Source organism: Pelophylax lessonae (assembly GCF_965119305.1).
Source record: "Pelophylax lessonae genome assembly, chromosome: 5".
In the NCBI taxonomy this organism is placed as follows: domain Eukaryota; kingdom Metazoa; phylum Chordata; class Amphibia; order Anura; family Ranidae; genus Pelophylax; species Pelophylax lessonae.
Window position 1 is genome coordinate 324669407 of NC_138772.1, and position 23522 is coordinate 324692928.

General features: G+C 42.5%; 2 protein-coding genes across 2 annotated transcripts in view; both read right to left on the reverse strand.

Annotated features, from left to right (window-relative positions):
- Nucleotides 1–6976, reverse strand: part of LOC309555606 (mas-related G-protein coupled receptor member H-like) — a gene marked incomplete at its 3' end in the record, with an annotated part of 88609 nt that extends 81633 nt beyond the window's left edge. The window contains exon 1 of the mRNA XM_082257655.1: nucleotides 6900–6976. The remainder of the gene's footprint in view (nucleotides 1–6899) is intronic.
- Nucleotides 2751–3871, reverse strand: LOC309556376 (mas-related G-protein coupled receptor member H-like). The gene has a single exon (XM_082258837.1). It carries the CDS (start codon nucleotides 3824–3826, stop codon nucleotides 2831–2833), a length of 996 nt encoding a protein of 331 aa, XP_082114963.1. The 5' UTR covers nucleotides 3827–3871; the 3' UTR covers nucleotides 2751–2830.
- Nucleotides 6977–23522: the final 16546 nt, after the last annotated feature.

Below are 23522 nucleotides of genomic sequence, written 5' to 3' on the forward strand. Positions count from 1 at the left end.
GGCCTTTGATTACAGCATGCTACTGCACATTTGTGCAGTAAAGGAGTGTGCACCAAATCACCACATAACTATTGCCATACCTGACAATAAATTTAGTCATTCTCCTTTATTAAATATGTGAGGCAGGCATAAAGTGAAAGGCAGAGGTCCTACACGTGGAGGTAGTAGGATGCAAGAAGGTTCTGCAGTACAAAGCGATACAAGCATCATCCAAAGGGAAGAGCACATCTATAGCTTCTATCTCAGAATGGCCATGCTATACAGCCAGTTTTGGATTACCATCGAAGCCCTGCTGCTGATGCCACAGATGAAAAACTTTTTCATTGTTACCTACCCTCACCCCAAAAAAAAAACTCCTGCCGCCTCCCTTGGTCTTTTCCAGTGCTCCAGCACTGTAAATGTGTCACACAATGTTTTGGCAGCTGGACCTTACCTGCCTTTGAAAGGTTTGCTGCAGGGCACGTTTTGCCTTGTGTCTCAGTGTTTATGGCCTATTTACTCTTACATTGCGACTTTACCAAGCTGCTTATTGTATATACTGTCCATTCCGTTTTATATCTCAAGATAAAATCTGTCTCATCCCTCCCTCTCCCTAATCAAGCTGCTTACATTCTGTTCAGTTATGGAACAAATGTTTGTGGCTATTGTCTCTCAAATAATATACTTTAACATTTTACAGCAAGATTAAACCTGTCTTGCCTCTTTTGCTGCCTGTTTAAGTGCCTGATCTACAGTGGTCAGGGGGAAGTGATACCTAAAATCTGGAAGTAATGAAATCATCATCACTTCCAGGTTCTTACAAACTAAAGGGATATCAGCAATTAGGAATTTGTTTCATGGAGGCATGGAGAGTGACATACTGGAAACTCCATCCTTACTGCAGGCTCAGCCCATTTTTCAACCCTGCCATACAGTAGCATTGGCTGCTTAGACACTAGGTTATAACAACCATTGATTCATTCCTGGCCCATTCAGCTGCCAGGCACGCCATTCCCTGGCTCACAACTGAAACTAAGCAAAGGGGTGGTTATCTAAATAATATAAATATCTAATTAAATGTGATAATTCAGCACTCATCCCCCATGACAGCCTTGTCTGTATGCATACCTCCATAACGCTGCAGTGCTTCCTGTGCTCTGTGTGTCTTCTCCCCACTCTTATATCTGCCATCTTCTAGGAAGCTTTTGATGCTGTGCAGTAGTTGGAAACTCACTACTACTTTGCAGTCACAGCCCTGTGTGGGGGGAGAGTAAGGCTGAGTGGGGCAAAGCCACACTTGGCACAGGGAATGCAGATGTTTACATAGATGTAGAACGGACTGGCATAAACAAGGAGTGTTGAATTGTCATTTTGTGTTTAATATTTATTTTATGTGGCAGCTGGATGGGGCCAAGAATGAAACATAGGATGCTTTGATGCTGGCTTCATAGCAACAAGGGAGCCTGCCCCTACTCTGAGTACTGGCATAACCTCTGCACACAATATCAGAGTTGGTATTAATTGCTGCTAGTTTGCTATTCTGTGAACTGGCACTAATTCTTTAGGAACTATTGCTGACATAGTGACAGATTTTTAAAGTGCCGTTAACAAGAACTTCATGTATTGTGCTACACTGTAGGGCATTACAGCTCAAGTGCGTTGGGGTGCCATTTACAATGAATGGCACTGCAGTGTACAACACACATGAAACACACAAAGTTTGGTGTGAATGGACCCGAGGAAGAACAACACCAGAGCAGACATAAGTTATACTCAATTTTATTACAAAAAATAAAATTTGAACTCAATGTGAGCTGCCAATATATACAGTATGCACAATTGCACTTCAGATTTTGATCTTATCACAGATTATATGGAACAGGAGCCAATATATTTGAGAATACATATATCACAAAGTCAGTAGATACTCAGATATCATCTTCATTAAAAGATTCCAATCCAAAACTGCACAACTGCTTTTTTTAAAATAAAAAAGGTAAGAAGGCATGTGATAGAACCTGTTAGCCATATGTAAACAAAATGAAGTATAAAGTACATTTAAACTACCTTAAACTCCTAAACAACCTTGTATATCTATAGCAGCCATGTGGAAACGTAGAACAGGTTTAGGTAACCTAAATTATCTTGGTTTGAAGTGGTTCTAAAGCCTGAAGGCTTTTTACCTAAATGCATTCTCTACATTAAGGTAAAACACCTTCAGTATATAGCTGCCCCACAGCCCCCACTTATACTTACCTAAGCCCGATCTCGATCAAGCGCTGTGCATGAGGGCAGAGGCTCTCTCGGCTTTCTCCCTCCTCATTGTCCCCCACTGTTGTCAATTGCAGCCAATGAGGAGAGAGCGTCGGGCGGAGCAGAGCCACACTCTGTGTGTCTTATGGACAAAAGTGGGGCTTGGGAGCGAGCATGTATGAGTGCCCTAACAGCAAGTGGCTTGCCATGGGGGCACTTGGTGGGGGGGAGGGGCCAGGAGCGCTGTTGGGGGGAATCACAGAAGAGGAGGATCAGGGCTGCTCTGTGCAAAACCGTTGCACAGAACAGGTTAATTATAAGATGTTTGTTATTTAAAAAAAAAACATTTACAATCACTTTAGGCACCATTTTCCCCAACTAAACATGTTCACTTGAAGCAAGCCAGCAAGTTGGAGGTGTATTAAATAAAAATCAATATCATTAGCATTTCCTTTCTTTGCCGTTCACAGAAGAAGTTTGACTTCCACTTGATAAAGTAAGATCCTCCTTTAGGAGTCATATTCTGAAATTCCTGGGTGAATCATATCTCCTTATTAAACTAGATAATCGTTGGTGTGCTTTGCTCTTGAAAGAAAGTCTAGCAGGCAACTGTAAGGTTAGTTTGGCTTGATGTGTTAATTGTTTTGTTGCTATTCGAGTCATCATTCTTATCATCTTCCTCCCTAAAGGCTCGTTGGAGGGCTTCCTGGATCGAGTGAGGCGTCTTTTGTTTCCATTTCCTTCCAACAATAAAGTAAATGTAGGGATTGATGGTGCTGTTAAGCACTGTGCAATAAATTGTCACATAGAAAAAACTAACAGTTATCAAATCTGTTGGTGTTAATTTGAAGAATGTTGAAAATGACAAAAAATTAAATGGAAGAACTGATAGGATGAATACAAAAACTGCAATAATGATGATGATGTACAGTTTAGGTGTGTATCGCTGCTTTATTGACTTCTTTACTTTGATGAGCAAGGTAAAGCTGGAAATGACCATAATTGGTAGGCAGATGCAAATGGCTAAGACAAAAACTATTATTTGAACTGCTGAACATTGTGGTGTTTGGTCTATGAAAGCTTCTGGTGTACACACAAGGTTCTCAAGGAGACTTTCCAAAGAGCCAATGATCCAAAGAGCAGTGCACATAATAGTGGACAAGTTCCTAGGGCGATGACTTTGATACCAAAAGGGGAACAGAACAGAGCAACATCTTTCCATACTGACAGCTGTAAGGATAAACATTCCGGAATACCACATAGTATCATAAAATATTTCTAAGAATAAATATAAACTCTCCTTCCCAATAAAATCAGGATGTGTACCAATGATTGTATTTATATTGATCATCAAAATCAAGGCAGTAAATACAATAAACAGAGCATCAGCTACAGATAGATTCATAATATAAACTGTGTATTTGTTTCTCTGGATCTTGAAGCACAGGTACCAAAACACAATAACATTTCCAACTAGGCCAACGATGCAAAGACATAGTGCTACAACAGCCACTATGGTGAAATGTATGTACGAATATTCCGAATAGCTGCTGGAGGGTTCATCCAGGGTCTCATTCATGCTTGTTACATTCATGTTTTCTTTAGTATTGTTCCAACTGTGTTATTAAAATGTATCTTCTTTTTCAATCTGTGTTAAATACATTACCACAAATTCTTATTAGTAAATCAGAAGTCAGTACGATAGATAGATAGATAGATAGATAGATAGATAGATAGATAGATAGATAGATAGATAGATAGATAGATAGATAGATAGATAGATAGATAGATAGATAGATAGATAGATAGATAGATAGATAGATAGATAGATAGATAGATAGATAGATAGATAGATAGATAGATAGATAGATAGATAGATAGATAGATAGATAGATAGATAGATAGATAGATAGATAGATAGATAGATAGATAGATAGATAGATAGATAGATAGATAGATAGATAGATAGATAGATAGATAGATAGATAGATAGATAGATAGATAGATAGATAGATAGATAGATAGATAGATAGATAGATAGATAGATAGATAGATACTATGGTAAATTAGTTTGAATATTATAAATAGTACAAAAGATACTGTAGTCATTTTCCATTTAATTTAGAAATTCATATCCTACCAAATAACGAAGCAGCAAAAAAAGTGAATTGTTTTAGGACAGGAACAACGATCATTGCAATCTGTTGTCCACCATAACCACCAGATCAGATTTATCTTTTTACCTTTGCAGAACAGGTTGCAAAATAAAATAAACATGACATGTTGGTTGACAATAAGTGAGAGAAAATTATAATTCCAAAGGGGAAACATGACAACTTTTTTTGTCCAAATTGGGAGAATTCACCTCTTCTCCTGTTCCAGTGACCACTGCTGGAAAGACTGGAAGATTTTGAGTGCGTTCTTTATATATTACCTTTCCATCTTTTTGACAATGGTCACCAGCAAAGAAAGTAAAAGTAAATCTCCCACCTGGGAACACAGACAGTGATATAAAATCGACAGAGGTTCCAACCTTTCTCCACTAACCACAAAACTAAAGATGTTTGGGCTGGAGTTTCATATTAACCTATATATTCTTTATGACTGACAAAAATATGCTGTATATATTGTTATGTAAATTCATTGTGTTATGCTCAAAAACTTACGTGTTTGAAACTACCACCAATAGTGGAAGTTTCATTAATGTAATTTTTTTAGTGCAAAAAAGTCTAATCGCAATCTCCCACATGATAACAAAGGGTGTAGTGCTGGGGTTAGCATTTGTTCAAATTTTAAGCAGCAAACCAGTGGAACCAGGCTATGACATCAGGGGGGGACCTGACACGGGAAGGACAGAACCTGTGCACCTGAGTGCATGGGGTAGTATCAGTGGTGGTGCCCAACTACTACTGCCAAAAAGTTGCAATCCAGCTTGATTAACAAAACACTGCCCCTAGTGGCTGTGATGTTTTAGGCCACAGCCTATGTAGACTAGGGTAAAACCCAGTCCTGTGTACAGGCAGAATCTGGCAGAATACTAAAACTGAATAGTTTGAAACTTTTAAAACATCTCCATTGCCAAGATATCTGCAGGAGAAACAATATATATATTGACAAGCTTTTCTTACCTATTCAATAGCAGTAGTGCTTATGAGTTTTGCTTGATTGCATTTGCAGGTTTGTCATAGATAATAGACAATCATCTGATCTAGTTGACAACAGCTTGATCATGAGATTGTCTTTTAATGCCTACAGGCCCTGCTCATGGCCCTGCTCATGATCTGGAGGCAGATCCAGATCATGACCAAATTTCTAGCAGTGTATGTGGTTTTCATTTGGTAAAGACCATTTGTTCCAAGATCAATTGTTAAAAGCAAACAGAATTTTGAATTTACCTTTAAATTACTTTGGTAAAGTAATTGAATGGACAAAGAATGTTTGTATGAAGAGTGTTTTAAAATATGATAAGCTTAGGTTGATACTAATTTGTGTGGTGACTGCATAGAGTGTTTTTTTCAAAAGGTAAACTAACACCTTAACTCAAAAAAGCCATGTCCTTGCTTACTGATGTTTCCAATGAGGTTGATTTACTAAAACTAGAGAGTGAAAAATCAGGTCCAGCTGTGCATAGAAACCAATCAGCTTCCAGTTTTTTTCATCAAAGACTAATTGAACAAGCTGAATTTAGAAGCTGATGCCATGCACAGCTCCAGATTCTGCACTTGCCAGTTTTAATAAATCAACCCCAGTGTTTGTTTCCTTTTTTATAACATTGGTATTGATCAGGCAAGTGGTTGTGGAAAGTAAGAACTGAGTAAGGCAACTTTCACACCAGCGGACCGATCATGTGGACCCGATCAGACCCCCCGTTGTTCTCTATGGAGCGGCGGATGTCAGCGGATATCTGCCAGCATCTGATCCTGGCAAACATAAACCAGATGGATGTTGATGCCTACACCATCTGTCCAGCGGATCAGATCCAATGACAGTGGAAATGTACAGGTAGTTTCCATCATTTCCATCCAACCGCCAGCCCCATAGAGAACAGCGGGCTTTGTCTGTTTCTGCACCACTATGCTGCCATCTGCCTGCTCAGCAGGGATCAGCAGAGAGATCTTTCACTGAGCAGGCGGATCCGCTGGATGGATTTGGCTCCGTCTGAAAGGGCCTTAAAGTTATTTGTGATTTCAAATACAAACAACAATATGTATAAAATTGTAGGACAGTTTGCTAAAATCCTTCAAATGTATGTATATTACCAGGGGAGGTTTTTTTCCAGCAAAAGAGGAGTTAAACTACTGGCAGTTTTACTGTAAATGTTATAATGTGTTATTGCAGCTTTAGCATATCTTCAGCATAACCGATTTTTTTTAAATCCACTGCTGAGATCTAAATCACTACCATAAATACAAAACAGACAAAATGCATCTATTTTCTAAAGTTGTCATTCTTCTCCAATAAAAGTCTTAAAAAACTCACAAATAGTCTATATCTTTAGAAATAACTAACGTTAATATAGGTCTGCAAAGTTAATTTTCTGTACATCTTATACAGTTCTGATAAGCAATTATTTAGCATAGACATGTAAGCTATCAGTGATTAAATAAAAAATAAGAAAAAGAACATTTAGAAATGATACAAGCCTAATATAAAATAGTAGATCTCACCTGTTGTTTTTATGTTTCCAGGTAACTACATATACTGTACTTAGTTACACCATTCCGGGACACTCAGCCATAAACTGCTGTCTTTGTAATAGATGAAACGATATGAGATAAATGACTTAAATAGGCAGCTGTGTCTGAGAGATGGAGTCATGAAAAGCACAGAGGTGGAGCTACATCAGGTCATAATTAAGCACCAAATTTAGAAATTGACATTTGGGAATTATTGTGAAATAGAAGGAAGTAATATGTAAGATTTACATACCAGTGACATGTATGATACTGGATCAGTTTTTTATTCTGCATACGCCTATGAAAATGCACATATGGTTTGGAATTTGTATCAAACACCCCCTACACAATATATTTTACAAAAGCAGAGGACCTATACAATAAAATTATGGTAAACCTGATTTTATAGGGTACATGATATTTGAACAAGTGTTTATGAAATCTATATTTTCAGTAAAAAATACACAAACATTTTTACTACATGTAAACACAAAAGGTTTTTTGAAGATGGGACTGCTGAGTGTAATAAATACCAAATGCATCTAGCCTCAAAATAATATGCATTGGAGAAATTGTAAAAAAGTGATACCGGAAATTGTAAAATAAGTAACCTATTAAAAACCTTTACATCTCTTTAGAATTTAACCCCAAACATGACTCAGTTTATACCCGAAAAGTTTCTTTGGCTGCAAACTCCATGTAGAAAGCTCATTTTGAGCTCTACCATTCTTAGATAGTTCTCTGTGCTCAGGTAAGACTTAGGGTAAACACTAAGAAGACTATATCAGGATGGCACAGTACAAGGGAGGATTGCCAAAAACTTTGGTGTTTGAAGCTGTCAGATTCTGGCTTCTGGCAGCCAGGGTTATCATTGACCAAATGTGGACACATTTAAATATGATCAATGATGTCACCCAGGAGACCCTACCTCTTTATTTATTTCAGCTGTCATCTAGCCAAAGCAGTCTGATGTGAGTGAGCAGTCATCAGGGTAAGATCATGTTGGCATTTTTTTTCTTTTGCCAGGTTAACAGGCGTCAGACAGCGTGATTGCCGTGGATCTTCATTGGTGGATGATTGACAATTAGTTTTTTTGTTTTTTTAATTAAAGGACTAAGTTGTGGTGTTTAGAAATAAAAAGGACTCTCCTCTTGGCTAATTCAGTAGGTTTAGCACACAATTGTCTTGCTGCCCTCTCAGGACTGTGGGTATCTTTAGGCAAATTAGAACACAAAAATAGAGAGGGCGCACTGACCTAGTGCGTTACCATAACTCAATTTTATTAGAACGATAAATGATAAGTGAATACTCACAAATGCATTTCATGCACAAGCTTGTGTGGATAAAACTATGAGACCACCTCCAAATCCAACAATCCAACTGATGGCGTTGGAAGACCTCATTGCATTCAGGAACGGTTGATGCATTTTATAGGTCAAGCCCTTTTCCTCAGAGAATGACAGAAGACCAGCATGCCTTTGTTTGTGAATAGAGATATTGCAGCTACTTAGAGACCAAGAGAATGACTAAGTCAATTTCCAATAGCCACTGTGGCCAGCTTCAAAGTTCAGTGGGTGCTGCTGGCACTCCCACTACCCCTGCTTATGGGAGTCGGTAGCACATTGCAATTCAGTGTGTTTATTTGCTCCCAGTGCACAGGTAGCTACTGATAATGACACGGCTTAGTCCTTGCTTCCTAGCACTTTTTTAGCTTTTTTTGTCTTTATTTTCACCTGGTGATCTTGCAGAATGCAGAACACCTCCCCCTCTCCTCTATAACATATGGGGGAGGTGGTTTGTAGTCCACAGAGAGAGTTTGGGACAATGCTAACTGAGCGCAGCATAGGCAAAGAACACAGAAATCATATGCTTACAGGTATTGTGGCAGGATCAACAGGTATTTTTTGCACTTCTAGAAATGGAGAAAAAAGGGAGAAAGGAAGCAAATAAGGGAATAATATTTACTTACACTTTATTGATTGACAGAGAAATAAGCCAAGCCTATAATTGTTGCTAGGTAGCACTTGGTATATGCTGATAAAATAGAGAGGCAGCTTCCAATGAGTTGCCAGACATATTGTATTGTACACTCCTATTTTAAATTCTTAGGTTTGATTACTAGTGCACTTCAAGAAATTCAGACGAGGTGATTACTCATTTGTGTTCCCCACCCTTTTTCTGGTTTTCCCCTTGTTTCTTTTGGATGGTGAAATCATATTAATCCTGATATAAATTATTCTACACAAAAGCAATTAAATACAAGTTATACCTGTTTGTCCATGTAATCGTCCCTGTCAGCTATTCATACCAGCTTTAATTAGAGTTACTAGCAATGTTTGCTCTTTAATTTGGTCTTTTAAATTGGACCTTGTAAAAAATAACAACAGAGATTCCTGTACTTAACGAAATAAGCACATATATAGAAAGTCCATAGAAAAGGACATCTTAAAACTCAAGAGTCCGAAAGATATATATATATATATATATATATATATATATACACTGTATAAATATATACTGTATCAATATATCGAGGTCCAATATGCTCTTTCCCCGATATATCGGAATCCCTCGATATATCGGAATCGGCCTTTTGATTTACCGATATTGCCGATATTTCAGGAAAGTGCATGTACCGAGGTGATGCCTGCAGCTATAGCCATCACCCCTGTACCGGTGTCCATAGCCAACGGTCGGCTGTCTTGTAATGACAACCGATGTGGCTGAGAAGCCACTTGGCTGTCATTCCAAGGAGTGGTAGGGGACGTCTGCCGCCGCCTTCCGCAGCTCGCCCGCGTCTCCTGTCCCACCTGGAGACCCGGGCATCCTACCTTCACCGCCGCGGTCTGACCGGGTCTCCATCTGCACCGCCGTCTGACCGAGTCTCCATTTCTTTGAATTCGGTGCCGCCGAGTACCCGGAAGTGATGTCATGACATGACATCACTTCCGGGTACTGGCGGTGCCGAATTCAAAAAACTTACAGCATTCAAAACAGCCAAACTTGGCGTTTTGAATGCTTTTAAGAGCAGAGGAGGGGTTTGGGGTCTTTTAGACTCCCAGATCCCTCCCCCACAGTACCTGTAGACATAAAAAAAAAAAAAAAATGTAATGTCCGAAAATATCGGCAGATATCGGCCAATACTGATATCCGATGACCAAAATATCGGAATCGGCGGTAAAAAAATGATATCGGTTGATCAATAATATATATTACAGAGAAGGTATGTGCCAGCTGGTGCTGTGAACATAGGTGGACTGACCCCGGCCTGCTGGAACTCAGGGGAATAAAAAAAAAACTTGCAGTCGCAGCGACCATCTTTTTCAGGCCCAGGCCCCAGCATGCAATATAGCCTAATCATATGAAGATGGGGGTTGAAGAGGCCAGAAGGTGAGCAGACCCAGTGCGTGGAGCATGTGCCCCGCGCCGTCATTACCTGTACGCACATTAACGTCAGTACATATTGTGGGAGATTAGCTCAGTGGCGGGTATGGATGACCCCTTGGGGGGGTGCGTTTACACAGGGAGATAGCCGAGAAGTGGTTGCAAACAACAGTTTGGTTTATTCTTGCAATTTACTTCACACAAGTGCAAGCCTCAAAAACATCAAAATAAAATAAAACACAAAATAAATCCTTGCCACTGTGGGCGGCTACCTTCTCACACACAGGAACCTATCTAATGAAGCCTGTCTCCAACCTACTGTTGGGCAAACTTTGCTGTTCCTACAGTAGACACTCAATAGTCCATGTTTTTTCTTCACACAACAAATGTCCATTGAACATGTCCCTTTTCCTCTTCACATTGAACATGTCCCTTTGCTTGTCTCTTCACATAGCAAACAGTGCATTTATTTCTTTCCACATAGAAATAGTCAAAGACCTCACCTTGAGTAGTCTTCAGTCTTAATTAATTTCCCCTTCACACAGGAAATGTCCATTGGTTTATTTTCACATAGAAACGATCCTTGAGTAGTCTTCACACTTGTTACCCTCCTCAGCGCACATTGCTTCAGGAGGTCTTCCCCATGCTCACACAGCTTTCAGGGGGCACCCCTTCTCCCATGCCCACACAGCGTCGGGAGGCACACATATGACTGTCCTCCTCTCCCCAGCCCACACGGCGTCAGGAGGCAGCAATCCTTAGGACTTCCTTTGGAAAAATTATAGAGGCCTTAACTTCCTTATTCCGAACAGCTGAAGGCCTTTCAACTTCCTTAAGCCGTCCTGGCTACCTTTTCAGCCGACACCCTATAGTAATTGGTGAATTTTCTAAACCAGGTGGAAATGTATCTCCTGTCTGTGACTACATCCACAGATTTACCTGACTTCCTGTCACAATATGTTGCGCTGTGCTCTTCCGTGCACTAGGCCTGCAAACGTTCTGAGTCCCGGCTTCTTCCACCTAGATGGGCCCCCATCTTCCTGTGGTGAGGCTAGAATGCACGCTGGGGCCCGGACCCTAAACAGATGGTCGCCGTGGCCGCAAATTATTTTTTAAGTTTTTTTTTTTTGAGCCAGCCAGCCACCCACAGGAAACAGCCAGCCACCCACAGAAGCCAGCCACAGAGGACATAGGAGCCAGCCAGCCATCCACCCACAGCCGGGAGTCCACCAGCCACAGCAGGTTGCCAGCCTGCCAGCCACCCACAGGAGTTAGCCAGCCACCCACAGCAGGGAGCCAGCCACCTACAGCAGGGAGCCAGCCACCCACAGGAGTTAGCCAGCCATCCACAGGAGCCAGCCACCCACAGGAGCAAGCCACAGAGGATGCGGGAGCCAATCAGCCACCCACTCACCCACCCACAGCAGGGAGTCACCCAGTCACAGCAAGGTAAAAGCCACCCACAGCAGGAAGCCAGCCAGCCACCCACAGAGGACATGGGAGCTAGCCAGCCAGCCACCCACCCACCCACCCACAACAGGGAGCCAGCCACTCACAGCAAGGAGCAAGCCACTCACAGCAATAAGCCAGCCAGCCACTCACAGGAGCCAGCCAGCCACTCACAGGAGCCAGCCAGCCACCCACAGGAGCCAGCCAAAGAGGACGCATTAGCCAGCCAACCACAGAGGACGCAGAAGCTAGTCACAGCTGCAGTACTCATAGTTAAAGCAGAGTTCCACCCAAATGTGGAACTTCCGCTCATTTTCTACCTCTCCCCCTCCGGTGCCACATTTGGCACCTTTTCTGGGGGGGTACCTTTAACAGGTACCCTTCCCTACTTCCGGGAACGGAGCCGCGGCGAAGTGAGGACCCCTCCCCTTATCCTCTGCCACGAGCCAATCTGAATGTGCAGCGCGTGTCACGAATGCGCAGTAGGGACCCGCCCGTGAAGCCGCAAGGCTTCACTACCGGGTTTCCTGACCGGCAATGGCGGCGGGAGCACCCGACAGCCGATGGAAACATCGGCTGCGGTGCCAACATCGCTGAACTCCAGGACAGGTAAGTGTCCTGATATTAAAAGTTCCAATCTGTGTTTTACACTGCATCCACCAAGGGGTTGGAGGTGTATGCTTCTCAGCTGGTCGTTTTCGGTTTGTACCATCTTAAAAACATTGCTATTAGAGTTTTGAGATACTAGACCAGTCATGGATGGAGGTGGGTTGGGGGAAGTTTGGGCTGCTCCCCCTCACCTGCCTCCTATCTATCCATTAGCAGCCATGTGCTCCCAGAGTGGAGACACTCAAATTTAAGTGTTAGGACTGCAGATAAAACAGGGTGCCGTGTCGTGGCTCTGCAGCTTACACATGCGTTTGCAAATGCATGTCAACTAAACCCCTGTTCTTTATTTATATCATGAGACCGGTCTACTTGGTTGGTGGCAGACTGGAGGGTGAGTACATCAGACTCGGGGCTGGCTGGCTTCCATGCACTTCTCTTAATCCTTTTCAATTCGTTTTTTCTGATACAGGGATGGAGACGCTGGGCATACCTGCTGGTGTCTCACTTAAAGTCCCACATAGCCCACATTGTCTATGTAACTAGGGATGGAGGCACCTTGCCTACAGGCTGGTGCTTCATTTAAAGTCCCACTGTGTGATTTTCGTGCGTTTTTGGTGGATGCAGTCTAATTTGACCCCAGTTTTTTCATATACAGGGATTGAGATCATAGCATGACCTGCTTGTCTCATGTAAAGTCCCAAATATTTTATGAAATTAGGGATGGAGGCACTGTGCTATACAGGCAAATTGCCTCATATAAAGTCCCAATCTGTGTTTTACACTGCATCCACCAAGGGGTTTGAGGTGTATGCTTCTCAGCTGGTCGTTTTCAGTTTGTACCATCTTAAGAACATTGCTATTAGAGTTTTGAGATACTAGACCAGTCATGGATGGAGGTGGGTTGGGGGAAGTTTGGGCTGCTCCCTCTCACCTGCCTACTATCCATCCATTAGCAGCCATGTGCTCCCAGAGTGGAGACACTCAAATTTAAAAGTGTTAGGACTGCAGATAAAACAGGGTGCCGTGTCGTGGCTCTGCAGCTTACACATGCGTTTGCAAATGCGTGTCAACTAAACTCCTGTTCTTTATTTATATCATGAGACAGGTCTACTTGGTTGGTGGCAGACTGGAGGATGAGTACATCAGACTGGGGGCTGGCTGGCTTCCATGCACCTCTCTTAATCCTTTTCATTTCTTTTTTTTCGATACAGGGATGGAGATGCTGGGCATACCTGCTGGTGTCTCACTTAAAGTCCCACATAGCCCACATTGTCTATATTGGCCCTGATATTAAAAGTTAGCAGCTACAGTATGTGTAGCTGCTGACTTTTAATTTTTGGAGGGGGGGGGGGCTGGAGGCTGGAACACCGCTTTAAGGTAAGAGGAGCACTACACAGTGTCAATTTTATTTCTACTTTGTGAGAGGTTGGGGCAGGGGTGAGAGTCATGGCACAAGTAGGGGGTACAGTAAAGGACCAGAGTGAATGAAGGTGAATGAAGGTGTTCACTGTACACTCTGTGTACAGCCCCCTCAAGGTCCCATTAGACTCCTTTGTAGTCTCTCATGGGGCCTGGAGTGGGCTCTTTCTAGCAGAGACCCTCTAATGGACACTGAAAGGGGCACCTCTTTTAGAGAGAGACCCTCCTCTAGGTCCCGTTAGAGTCCTTTGTAATCTCTAAAGGGGCCTGGAGGGGACTTTTTCTAACATACTCTATAATGGATATTAAAAGGGCCTCTGTTAGAGAGATCCCCCTTGGGTCCTTTTAGACTCCTTTGTAGTCTCTAATGGATCCTGGAGGGGGTCTCTCTCTAAAAAAAAAAAAAAAGACAGAAGTTCTACTTTGTGCAAAATGTAAGGGCGGGGCCAGGGGCAGATTATGGTTGGGGCCTGAAAGGGGGGCTTGGTTTATTTGGTCCGGTGGCCCTAAGTGTTGTCAGTCCGCCCCTGTCTGTGAACTCTCAAACAATAAATCCAAATGGGCAGAATAAAGCCTCCACAACACAACCTTTATGATTCCCTACTAGCCCCCTTAGTTTGAATGACTCACCAAAGTTTTTTGCCTTGCATTAAAGCTTGGCAAACTCAGCTTCATTAATAATATACCTCCTGTTATACAGCTTGGCTCGCAGGTGATCAGCTTGTTCAGGTCATGATATCACTCAAATATCAGAAAGAAAAGTTCCCATAGTGCATTGCTATAAAATTACTTCAATGTTATTTGTAGCACTACTCCCATGGGAGCTGCTGTTTGCGGGTTATCCCCTGGGTTACCATTTGCAACAGTAGAACATTCTGACATGTTTCCAAATGTTTTTACCTCAGATAAGGACCAGTCCAGTTTCTTTGGTTTTTTAGGTTTTTAGTAGGAATTTGGATAGGAGAACGGATGAGTGGGATACTCCAACGGAACTAAACTATGCACAATAAGCAGGAACAATCTGATAAATGCTGATTTACACTGGTTAAATGCTGATTAATGCTGCTTAACGCTGGTTAAATGCTGAGTTGTGCTAGTCACGGCTAGGCTGCTTAATTTACTTTGCCTTTGACTTTGAAAGAGTCCTTTTGCTTCCTAAGCCCCTCCTTTACTGAGGTAACTGTCCTTAAAAGTAGACTGCACTGCTAAGCAACTTCAGGGCCCTTCCTGGCACCCCCTTTACCCCCTAATCTTCAGGGCTTTACAACTTGGCACCCCTTTTACAGTAATACTCTGGGTTAGCTGGCTCTTGGATCCCCTTGATCTTTTCGGAGTGGTCCCCTCTCTTAGGCAGACCCCTGGGCAGATGCTTAGGTACTCACAATACTGTTTTCCAGAAGAATCCTGCCCCACAGCTCCACTTGGTCAGCACACACTGGATCCTCTACAGCACAGCTCATCCCCTGGTCCCTAGGCCGACTGCCTGGCCCACCTTCTTCAGCAACAGGAGGAGAGACAGCCATCACCCTCCTCCTGGGACCTGGCTTCCCGTCCAAAGACCTCCTGTCACATACTTCCCTCCTATTTATGTGCTATCCCAGGATGCATTGCAAGAATGCCCTCCTACTGGAACTGACATAAAACAGAGTGTGCCACTGGCTAGGTTTCCTCCACTGTCCAATAAGCTCCCTCATTGACCGCAGTGGGGACACTCCCTCAGACCCAGTGAATCACACCTGGAAACACGCGACAGGCTAACTGACAGATCAGACCCTCCTGATAAGCAGAACAGGGTCACATACATGTTTTACCTAGCACCTACCTAGGAGGGTGCTACATATTTATAACAAAAGAGTGCTACTCACAAACATCTTTAAAACATGACCTTCACTTATTCATTCCTGTTGCTAGCATGCGTCCCCATGCTTCCCAGTCTGACACAGCCCTGGTCGTCTCGCCCGCCTTCACAGCATTCCAGATTCCAAGTGTCCATTAAGACAGCGCGTGACATCATCAAATGTCACTGTGCGGTTTGGCCCTGACGTGGCATTTCATCAAACCAACTTTCCCAAATATATCTTGTGTACCTGTTTGCTGTTATTATGCAGATTCTCCCTGTACTTATTTATGATCTGTGACATAATAGCTAATCAGCCAAATGAATAGACAGGGACTAACTGTAACTTGCAGTTTGCTAAATAGATGAAAAGTTAGAAAAATGAATGCAAAACAGGTTCAGGATTGCAAAAGCATGCAATCAATGCACAATAATACAAACCAGATTATGAAAGCTCTATGGACTCTTCACAGGGCAAAATGTGGCTGCATAGCATGGTCTATAAGACTCCAAAACAACAGGAATTCTAGCTGGGAATCACTATTTCAGTAAAACAGTTTTAAACACAGCTACTTGTTCTTATCATTATAAACAGCATCCCTTTCAGTAAAGTCCAGGGTACCTCTGGTGACACAAGCAAGTAAGGAACCTGGACCTCAAGAACACAGGACTACCCCATTAGAACAGCAGTACTTTGGTAGAAATCAGGGTTCCCCCACAGTAACTGAGCCTTCTAGAGAAGCTGCATGCTATTAGGCTACTGACTGCTGTTGCTGACAGTTGAGGGCCTCTCACCTGGCTGTAGATCACTTTCCCAGCTACCTCTGCCACTAAGTGTGGTCTTTCTGAATTGCTGAGAAACTTATCTTCCCTGGACATGTCCAGGAACCCAGGGAGTTCTGGGAAAAGGAGCTAAAGGGGTCTGCATCTGCATCTGAGCATAGTGAGTAAATGGTAATTTCACTACAAATCTATTATTATGTAATATACCACTAAAACAATACATAACTCGTATGAACAACAGAGAGCACAGAATTAGAGTTGATCAAACACCTGGATGTCCGGGTTCGGCGGGTGTGGCCGAACTTGAAAAAAAAGTCCGGGTTCGTGACCCGGACTTAACCCGAACCCGAACTTTACCCCGATCCTGAACCCCATTGAAGTCAATGGTGACCCGCAATTTTGAGCATTAAAATTGCTCTGTAACAAATATGGAAAGAGCAAGAGGGCTGCAAATGGCAGCAAAATCATCTTAAGAGCATGGCAATAGGGAAATAACTTAAAACAACATAAAAAACATAAAAATAAATAATAATAATCTTGAATGATGTAGGAGGGGGATTAGGCCCATATGGAGTAGGAGGTTGAGGTGGTGGTGGATATGGCGGTGTAGGTGGAAGCGGCGGCGGCGGTGGAGGAGGAGGACGAGGTAGCCAACACTGGTTTTAGTTTGTAATTACATTTTTTTTTTAAATTCGGGTACACCCCAAAAGAGTAAGAAAGATCAAATACAACAATGGCTGGGTAAGGCCGGTATACATGTCTATTCTGCACAAGGTACGGACATGTCCTGTGGGATCCATGCCTGGTTCATTTTAATGAACGTGAGCTTGTCCACATTGGCTCTGGACAGGCAGCTGCACTTGTCTGTGATAACGCCCCCAGGCGTGCTAAATACCCGTTAAGATAATACACTGGCTGTAGGGCAGGCCAGCACCTCCAAGGCGTAAAGGGCAAACTCAGGCCATGTGCCCAACTTTGAGACCCAGAAGTTGAAGGGGGCAGACCCGTCATTCAGTACGTCTAGGCGTGTGCACATATACTGCTCCATCATGTTAGTGAAATGCTGCCTCCTGCTAAGACGTTCCATATCAGCTGGTGATGCTGCTGCTTGTTGTGGCGTGCTGACAAAGCTTTTCCACATTTCGGCCATGCTAACCCTGCTTTCTGAGGTGCTGGCAGTGCCCTGGCTAAGTTGACGACCTCTTCCTCCTCCTCTGCCTCGGCCTTGTGCTTCAACTGTGCCCCCGCTGTCAGGTGCCAGCAGCGCGTCTACCGGTGTGCGCTTGTACTCGCACATCTTCTGATCATGCTCCAGTGAGGGAATTAAGGACGGTACGTTGTCCTTGTAATGGGAATCCAGCAGTGTGGCCACCCAGTAATCAGCACAAGTTACAATATGGGAAACTCGGCGGTCGTTGCGGAGACACTGCAGCATGTAATCGCTCATGTGTGCCAGGCTGCCCAGAGGCAACGAAAATCTGTCCTCTGTGGGAGGTGTATCCTCTGTGTCCTCCGTATCCCCCCAGGCACGCACCAGTGATGGCCATGAGCTGGCCTGGGTGCCACCCTGCCGTGAACATGGTTCCATATCCTCCTCCATTTCTTCCTCCTCATCCTCGTCATCCTCCAGAACTGTGCCCCTGCTGGACAATTGTGTCCCTGGCGTTTGTGGGTGCAGGAACCCACCCTCCTCATTAGAGATGATCGAACTTTTCAAAAGTTCGGTTCGGCCAGAACATCCGAACTTCCCGAAAGTTCGGCCCGGATTTCAGAACCCCATTGAAATCAATGGGACCCGAACTTCGGTAATCAAAAAACACCATTTTGAAGCCCTAAAACCCAATAAATGCCCCTAAAAAGTGCCTAGGGTTCTGGGTCATGCCCCAGGGACTATTAATCACACAAAAAAAAGTTCTTAAAAATTGTCATTTTTGATAGAGAGCCAATTATTGAAAAAATAAAAAAATAAATAAAAAAACTTCTTTGGATTTAGTGTCTGGGGGTCTAAAAAGTGTACCTGTGAAGTTTCAGCTCTGTAGCATGTCCAGAACCATAAAAAAAAAGATCGCTTGTATTAGGTCACTTATAGAACAGGGATATGGCTCCGCTATTTTCACACCTTGCCGGTTTAGTAGCAAGCGTTTTTTTGGGCATTTTTTTGGGGTCTTTGGAGGTAGGCAAAACATCTGAACTTCTTTATAGGGTTATATATACACACACACTTATATGTATTTTTACACATATATATAGGTGTGATAGGAGCGGAGACATATTGGTGTTCATTATTTCATTAGCGCAAGCATAGTGTTCTGCTACTTTCACACCTATATATGTGTATGTGTATATATACAGACATGGGTGTATGTATATATATACCCCTACACAGTTCAGATGTTTTGCCTGCCTCCAAAGACCCAAAAAAATGCCTGCACCAAAAAAAAATGCCCAGGTGTGTTGTTGCAGGCGTTTTTTTTGGGCATTTTTTGGGCGTCTTTGGAGGCAGGCATAACATCTGAACTTCTGTGTAGGGGTATATACACCCATGTATGTATATATACACATACACATATATAGGTGTGAAAATAGCAGAAATCTATGCTTGCGCTAATTCACACTAATATGGCTCCGCTCCTATAACACCTATATGTGTGTATGTGTATAAATATATACAAGTGTATGTGTATATATATAACCCTACACAGAAGTTCAGATGTTTTGCCTGCCTCCAAAGACCCCAAAAAAATGCCCAAAAAAATGCCTGCACCAAAAAAAATTCCCAGGTGTGTTCTTGCAGGCGTTTTTTTGGGCATTTTTATGGGGTCTTTGGAGGCAGGCAAAACATCTGAACTTCTGTATAGGGTCATATATGCACACACACTTTTATGTATTTATACACATACACACATATAGGTTTTATAGGAGCGGAGCCATATTAGTGTGAATTAGCGCAAGCATAGATTTTTGCTATTTTCACACCTATATATGTGTATGTGTATATATACATACATGGAAAAAGAGCTTACAGAAACCCCGATACCTACAGTAAGCACCCCAAGCGCTTAATAAGGACTATATCCAAAATAGTATAAATTACACTGCTGCTACTTAAAAGAAACTAATGTAGACAATGGAATGATAAATATTATATAAATATACACTCTATATACTCCAGTAGCGCAAAAATGGTAACCAGACGTCACCATCTAATATCTAATATAGACTTGACTGCTAATGATCAACACAGTCCAACTGTAATCAACAGATGTCACCAAAGCAGCAGGAATAATAATAGCAATGGTAATCAGTCCATAATCATTAATCCTGGGATGTTAATAGCCGTGTGTAGTTGTCAGGGATCACCATATCCACCACCACCGTGCTTGAACGGGGAGAAGAAATGCACACTCACCAGCTACACTGGCTCAGACACTCTCGTGACTGAGCAATACAAGCCTGTAGTATAAGCCTTTAGTCAGCAATCCCGACTGGACACAGCAACAGCTGATCAATCAAGCTCGGCAGCATATAAGGAGAGAAACAATACTCCACTAGTGTGATACCGTTTGAAAACTGAGATTCTCATTATTTCCTTCCAGACCAATAATTGTGAGTGATGCTGGACACTGGGAATATTGGTTGCCTTTATCCAATCTTTAGACCCCATTTACATGAATGCACCGTAGTAAAACCAGAGTCAATGAGGACTATGGCCAGGTGTGCAGTATAGACTGGGTGCTGCAGAGAGGATTTGTTAACAGGCCAGCAAGTTGCAGGGGATACCATTGGCATCCTCCTATATAAATAGCAAATGTTATAATCTGTTACAATATATAGATCTGGGGTGGCTAAAATAATTCCATTCTAACCTTTTCTTGCATTCTGCTGCAGAAACGTCACTAAAGTTTATACAGTTCATATGTTTATGGACAATTATTGAAACAGTATACAATTCATATTAAGAATATAAATACAATAAAATAGGATCTCACATGGGATCTCTAAAATTTAATTTCAATATAGAAACACTGTATATATCAATTCATACATGATCAGAATAAAAGGATAATTTGTTTTATAGCATCCGAGTTATATTGTAGACTCAACGCGTTTCCTGGACCTCCGTCCATTCATCAGGAGTATTGGATACATATAAAGTGTCTGAAGAAGAAAAAGGGGATTTGAACATTTTTGCACCAGAACATGTGAATATAGAAGATATATCAATCTAAAAATCTGTAAACACAATTTTTTACCTTAGACATCTCAAGGTCAATTAGACACAAGAGAAATAAAGCCCCCATGAGACCCATGAATTGCTCAATCTATATCTCATGGGTGCTTCTCCTTGGATCGGTCTATTTGTCTTCATTAATATTTCAATGTATAGATAGTCTATTTGACTCAATTTATAATATTTATGTATGCTTGTTTAGATCAATACCGATCCATGGATACCCCATTGTCATTATCATCATTCTATCTTGAAGGTCTGCACTTTCCGCCCGGACTGCAGTTCCATCATTTGAACTCCAGTTCAAACACCTTGATGCACTAGCTCTCATACTGGTCTTTTGGTTCCCTTCTATTTTCTATTTTTTAGTCTTTCCTTCACTAATTTTTATTGTCACCTCTCGATTGAATTGCTTAACCTACATCTCCTGGGTGTTTCTCCTTGGATCGGTCTATTTGTCCTCAGTAACATGCTAATGTATAGATAGTCTATGTGACTCATTCACAATATTTATGTATGCTTGTTTAGATTAATACCGATCCAAGGATACCCCAATTGTCATTATTATCACCTAACATAGGAGGTCTGTACTTTCTACCCGGACTGTATTTCCATCATCCCCGGTCGTGACTGGCTTTCTCTGCACCTCAGCCCCGGGGGAGACCATGCCTCTGATGCCGCCCTTTTTCCTCCGAGGTTGGGCTTTAATTCTCTTGTGTCTAATTGACCTTGAGATGTCTAAGGTAAAAAATTGTGTTTACAGATTTTTAGATTGATATATCTTCTATATTCACATGTTCTGGTGCAAAAATGTTCAAATCCCCTTTTTCTTCTTTAGACACTTTACATGTATCCAGTACTCCTGATGAATGGACGGAGGTCCAGGAAACTCGTAGAGTCTACAATATAACTCGGATGCTATAAAACAAAATATCCTTTTATTCTGATCATGTATGAATTGATATATACAGTATTTCTATATTGAAATCCAATTTTAGAGATCCCATGTGAGATCCTATTTTATTGTATTTATATTCTTAATATGAATTGTATACTGTTTCAATAATTGTCCATAAACATATGAACTGTATAATTGCATGTCTCCAAAATAAATCCTTTTTTCTTTATTTCATGCCTCATTCAAAGTCCCATTACCCCAGTTCCTTCTTTTTATATATTCTGTATAGGGTTATATATATATATACACACACACTTATATATATTTATACACATACACACATATAGGTGTTATAGGAGCGGAGCCATATGCCTGTTAATTATTTAATTAGCACAAGCATATGTTTCTGCTACTTTCACACCTATATATGTGTATGTGTATGTGTATATATACAGACATGGGTGTATGTATATATAAACCTACACAGATGTTCAGATGTCATGCCTGACTCCAAACATCTCCTCAAAAAAGCCCTATAAACGCCTGCAGCAAAAAGAATGCTCACAGGCGAGAAGCCATATCAGTGCACTGAATGTGACACAAGAGAAATGATTTTTTCTCTATAGCGGTCACCCCGATTTGGAAGGGTTTTGTCACCCTGCCATAGCAGTCACAGTCAGTTAACCCTACACTACGGTCCCCTTACACTTAACACTTTCCCTACAGAAACTGAATAATTAAAGCTAACTATAGTGGAAAATAGCACTCTAACTACACTAGATATCCCTTTCCTCACGATAAAAATTGCTAAATGACACTTTGTAACAGAAGGAACTGCTTCCACTCTCTTCCATGTCCCTGTATAACAATGCTATGAATTTGGCAGGGGCTATCTTATATACTGGGGGGCGTATTACCTAATGATTGGACTATAGACCCCCTAGTCACTCCAATCACATTCCTAGCATTCTCATGCCCACTCAATTGGCTTTTACTGATGGTTCTGGTCCAATCACGGGCTTTGAAAGCCCATTTCCTGAACCATTGCATTTTGGTCGGTTCTGGTTGCCGAATTCCAAACTTTTTCAGCAAAAAGTTCTAAATTCGGCCGAACCTCAAACAGCCAATGTTCGGGTCGAACCGATGGTCGACCCGAACCGTGCGATCATCCCTACTCATCATCCTGTGCCACATCCTCTTCCATCATCGCCCAAAGTGTTTTTTCAAGAAGGCATAGAAGTGGGATAGTTAAGCTGAGAACGGCGTCATCGGCACTGGCCATGTTGGTGGAGTACTCGAAACAGCGCAATAAGGCACACAGGTCTTGCACGGTGGCCCAGTTATTGGTGGTGAAGTGGTGCGGTTCCGCAGAGCGACTCATGCGTGCGTGCTGCAGCTAAAACTCCACTATGGCCTGCTGCTGCTCGCACAGTCTGGCCAGCATGTGCAAGGTGGAGTTCCACCTTGTGGGCACGTCACATATGAGGCGGTGAGCGGGAAGGCCGAAGTTACGTTGCAGCGCTGACAGGCAAGCAGCAGCAGGGTGAGAACGCCGAAAGTGCGCACAGACGGCCTGCACTTTCTGCAGCAGCTGTGACATATCGAAATAATTTCTAAGGAACCTCTGCACCACCAAATTCAGCACATGCGCCAGGCAAGGGATGTGTGTCAAACCGGCTAGGCCCAGAGCTGCTACGAGATTTCGCCCATTATCGCACACCACCAGGCTGGGCTTGAGGCTCACTCGCAGCAACCACTCATCGGTCTGCTGTTCAATGCCCCTCCACAACTCCTGCGCGGTGTGTGGTTTTTCCCCCAAACAGGCAAGTTTTAAAACTGCCTGCCGTCGTTTACCTCTGGCTGGGCTGAAGTTGGTGGTGAAGGTGTTACGCTGACCGGAAGAGGAGGCGGTAGAGGATGAGGAAGCAGAGTAGGAGGAGTTAGGAACAGGAGGCAAACTGAAGCGCCCTGCAATCCTCGGTGGTGGAAGGACATGCGCCAAAC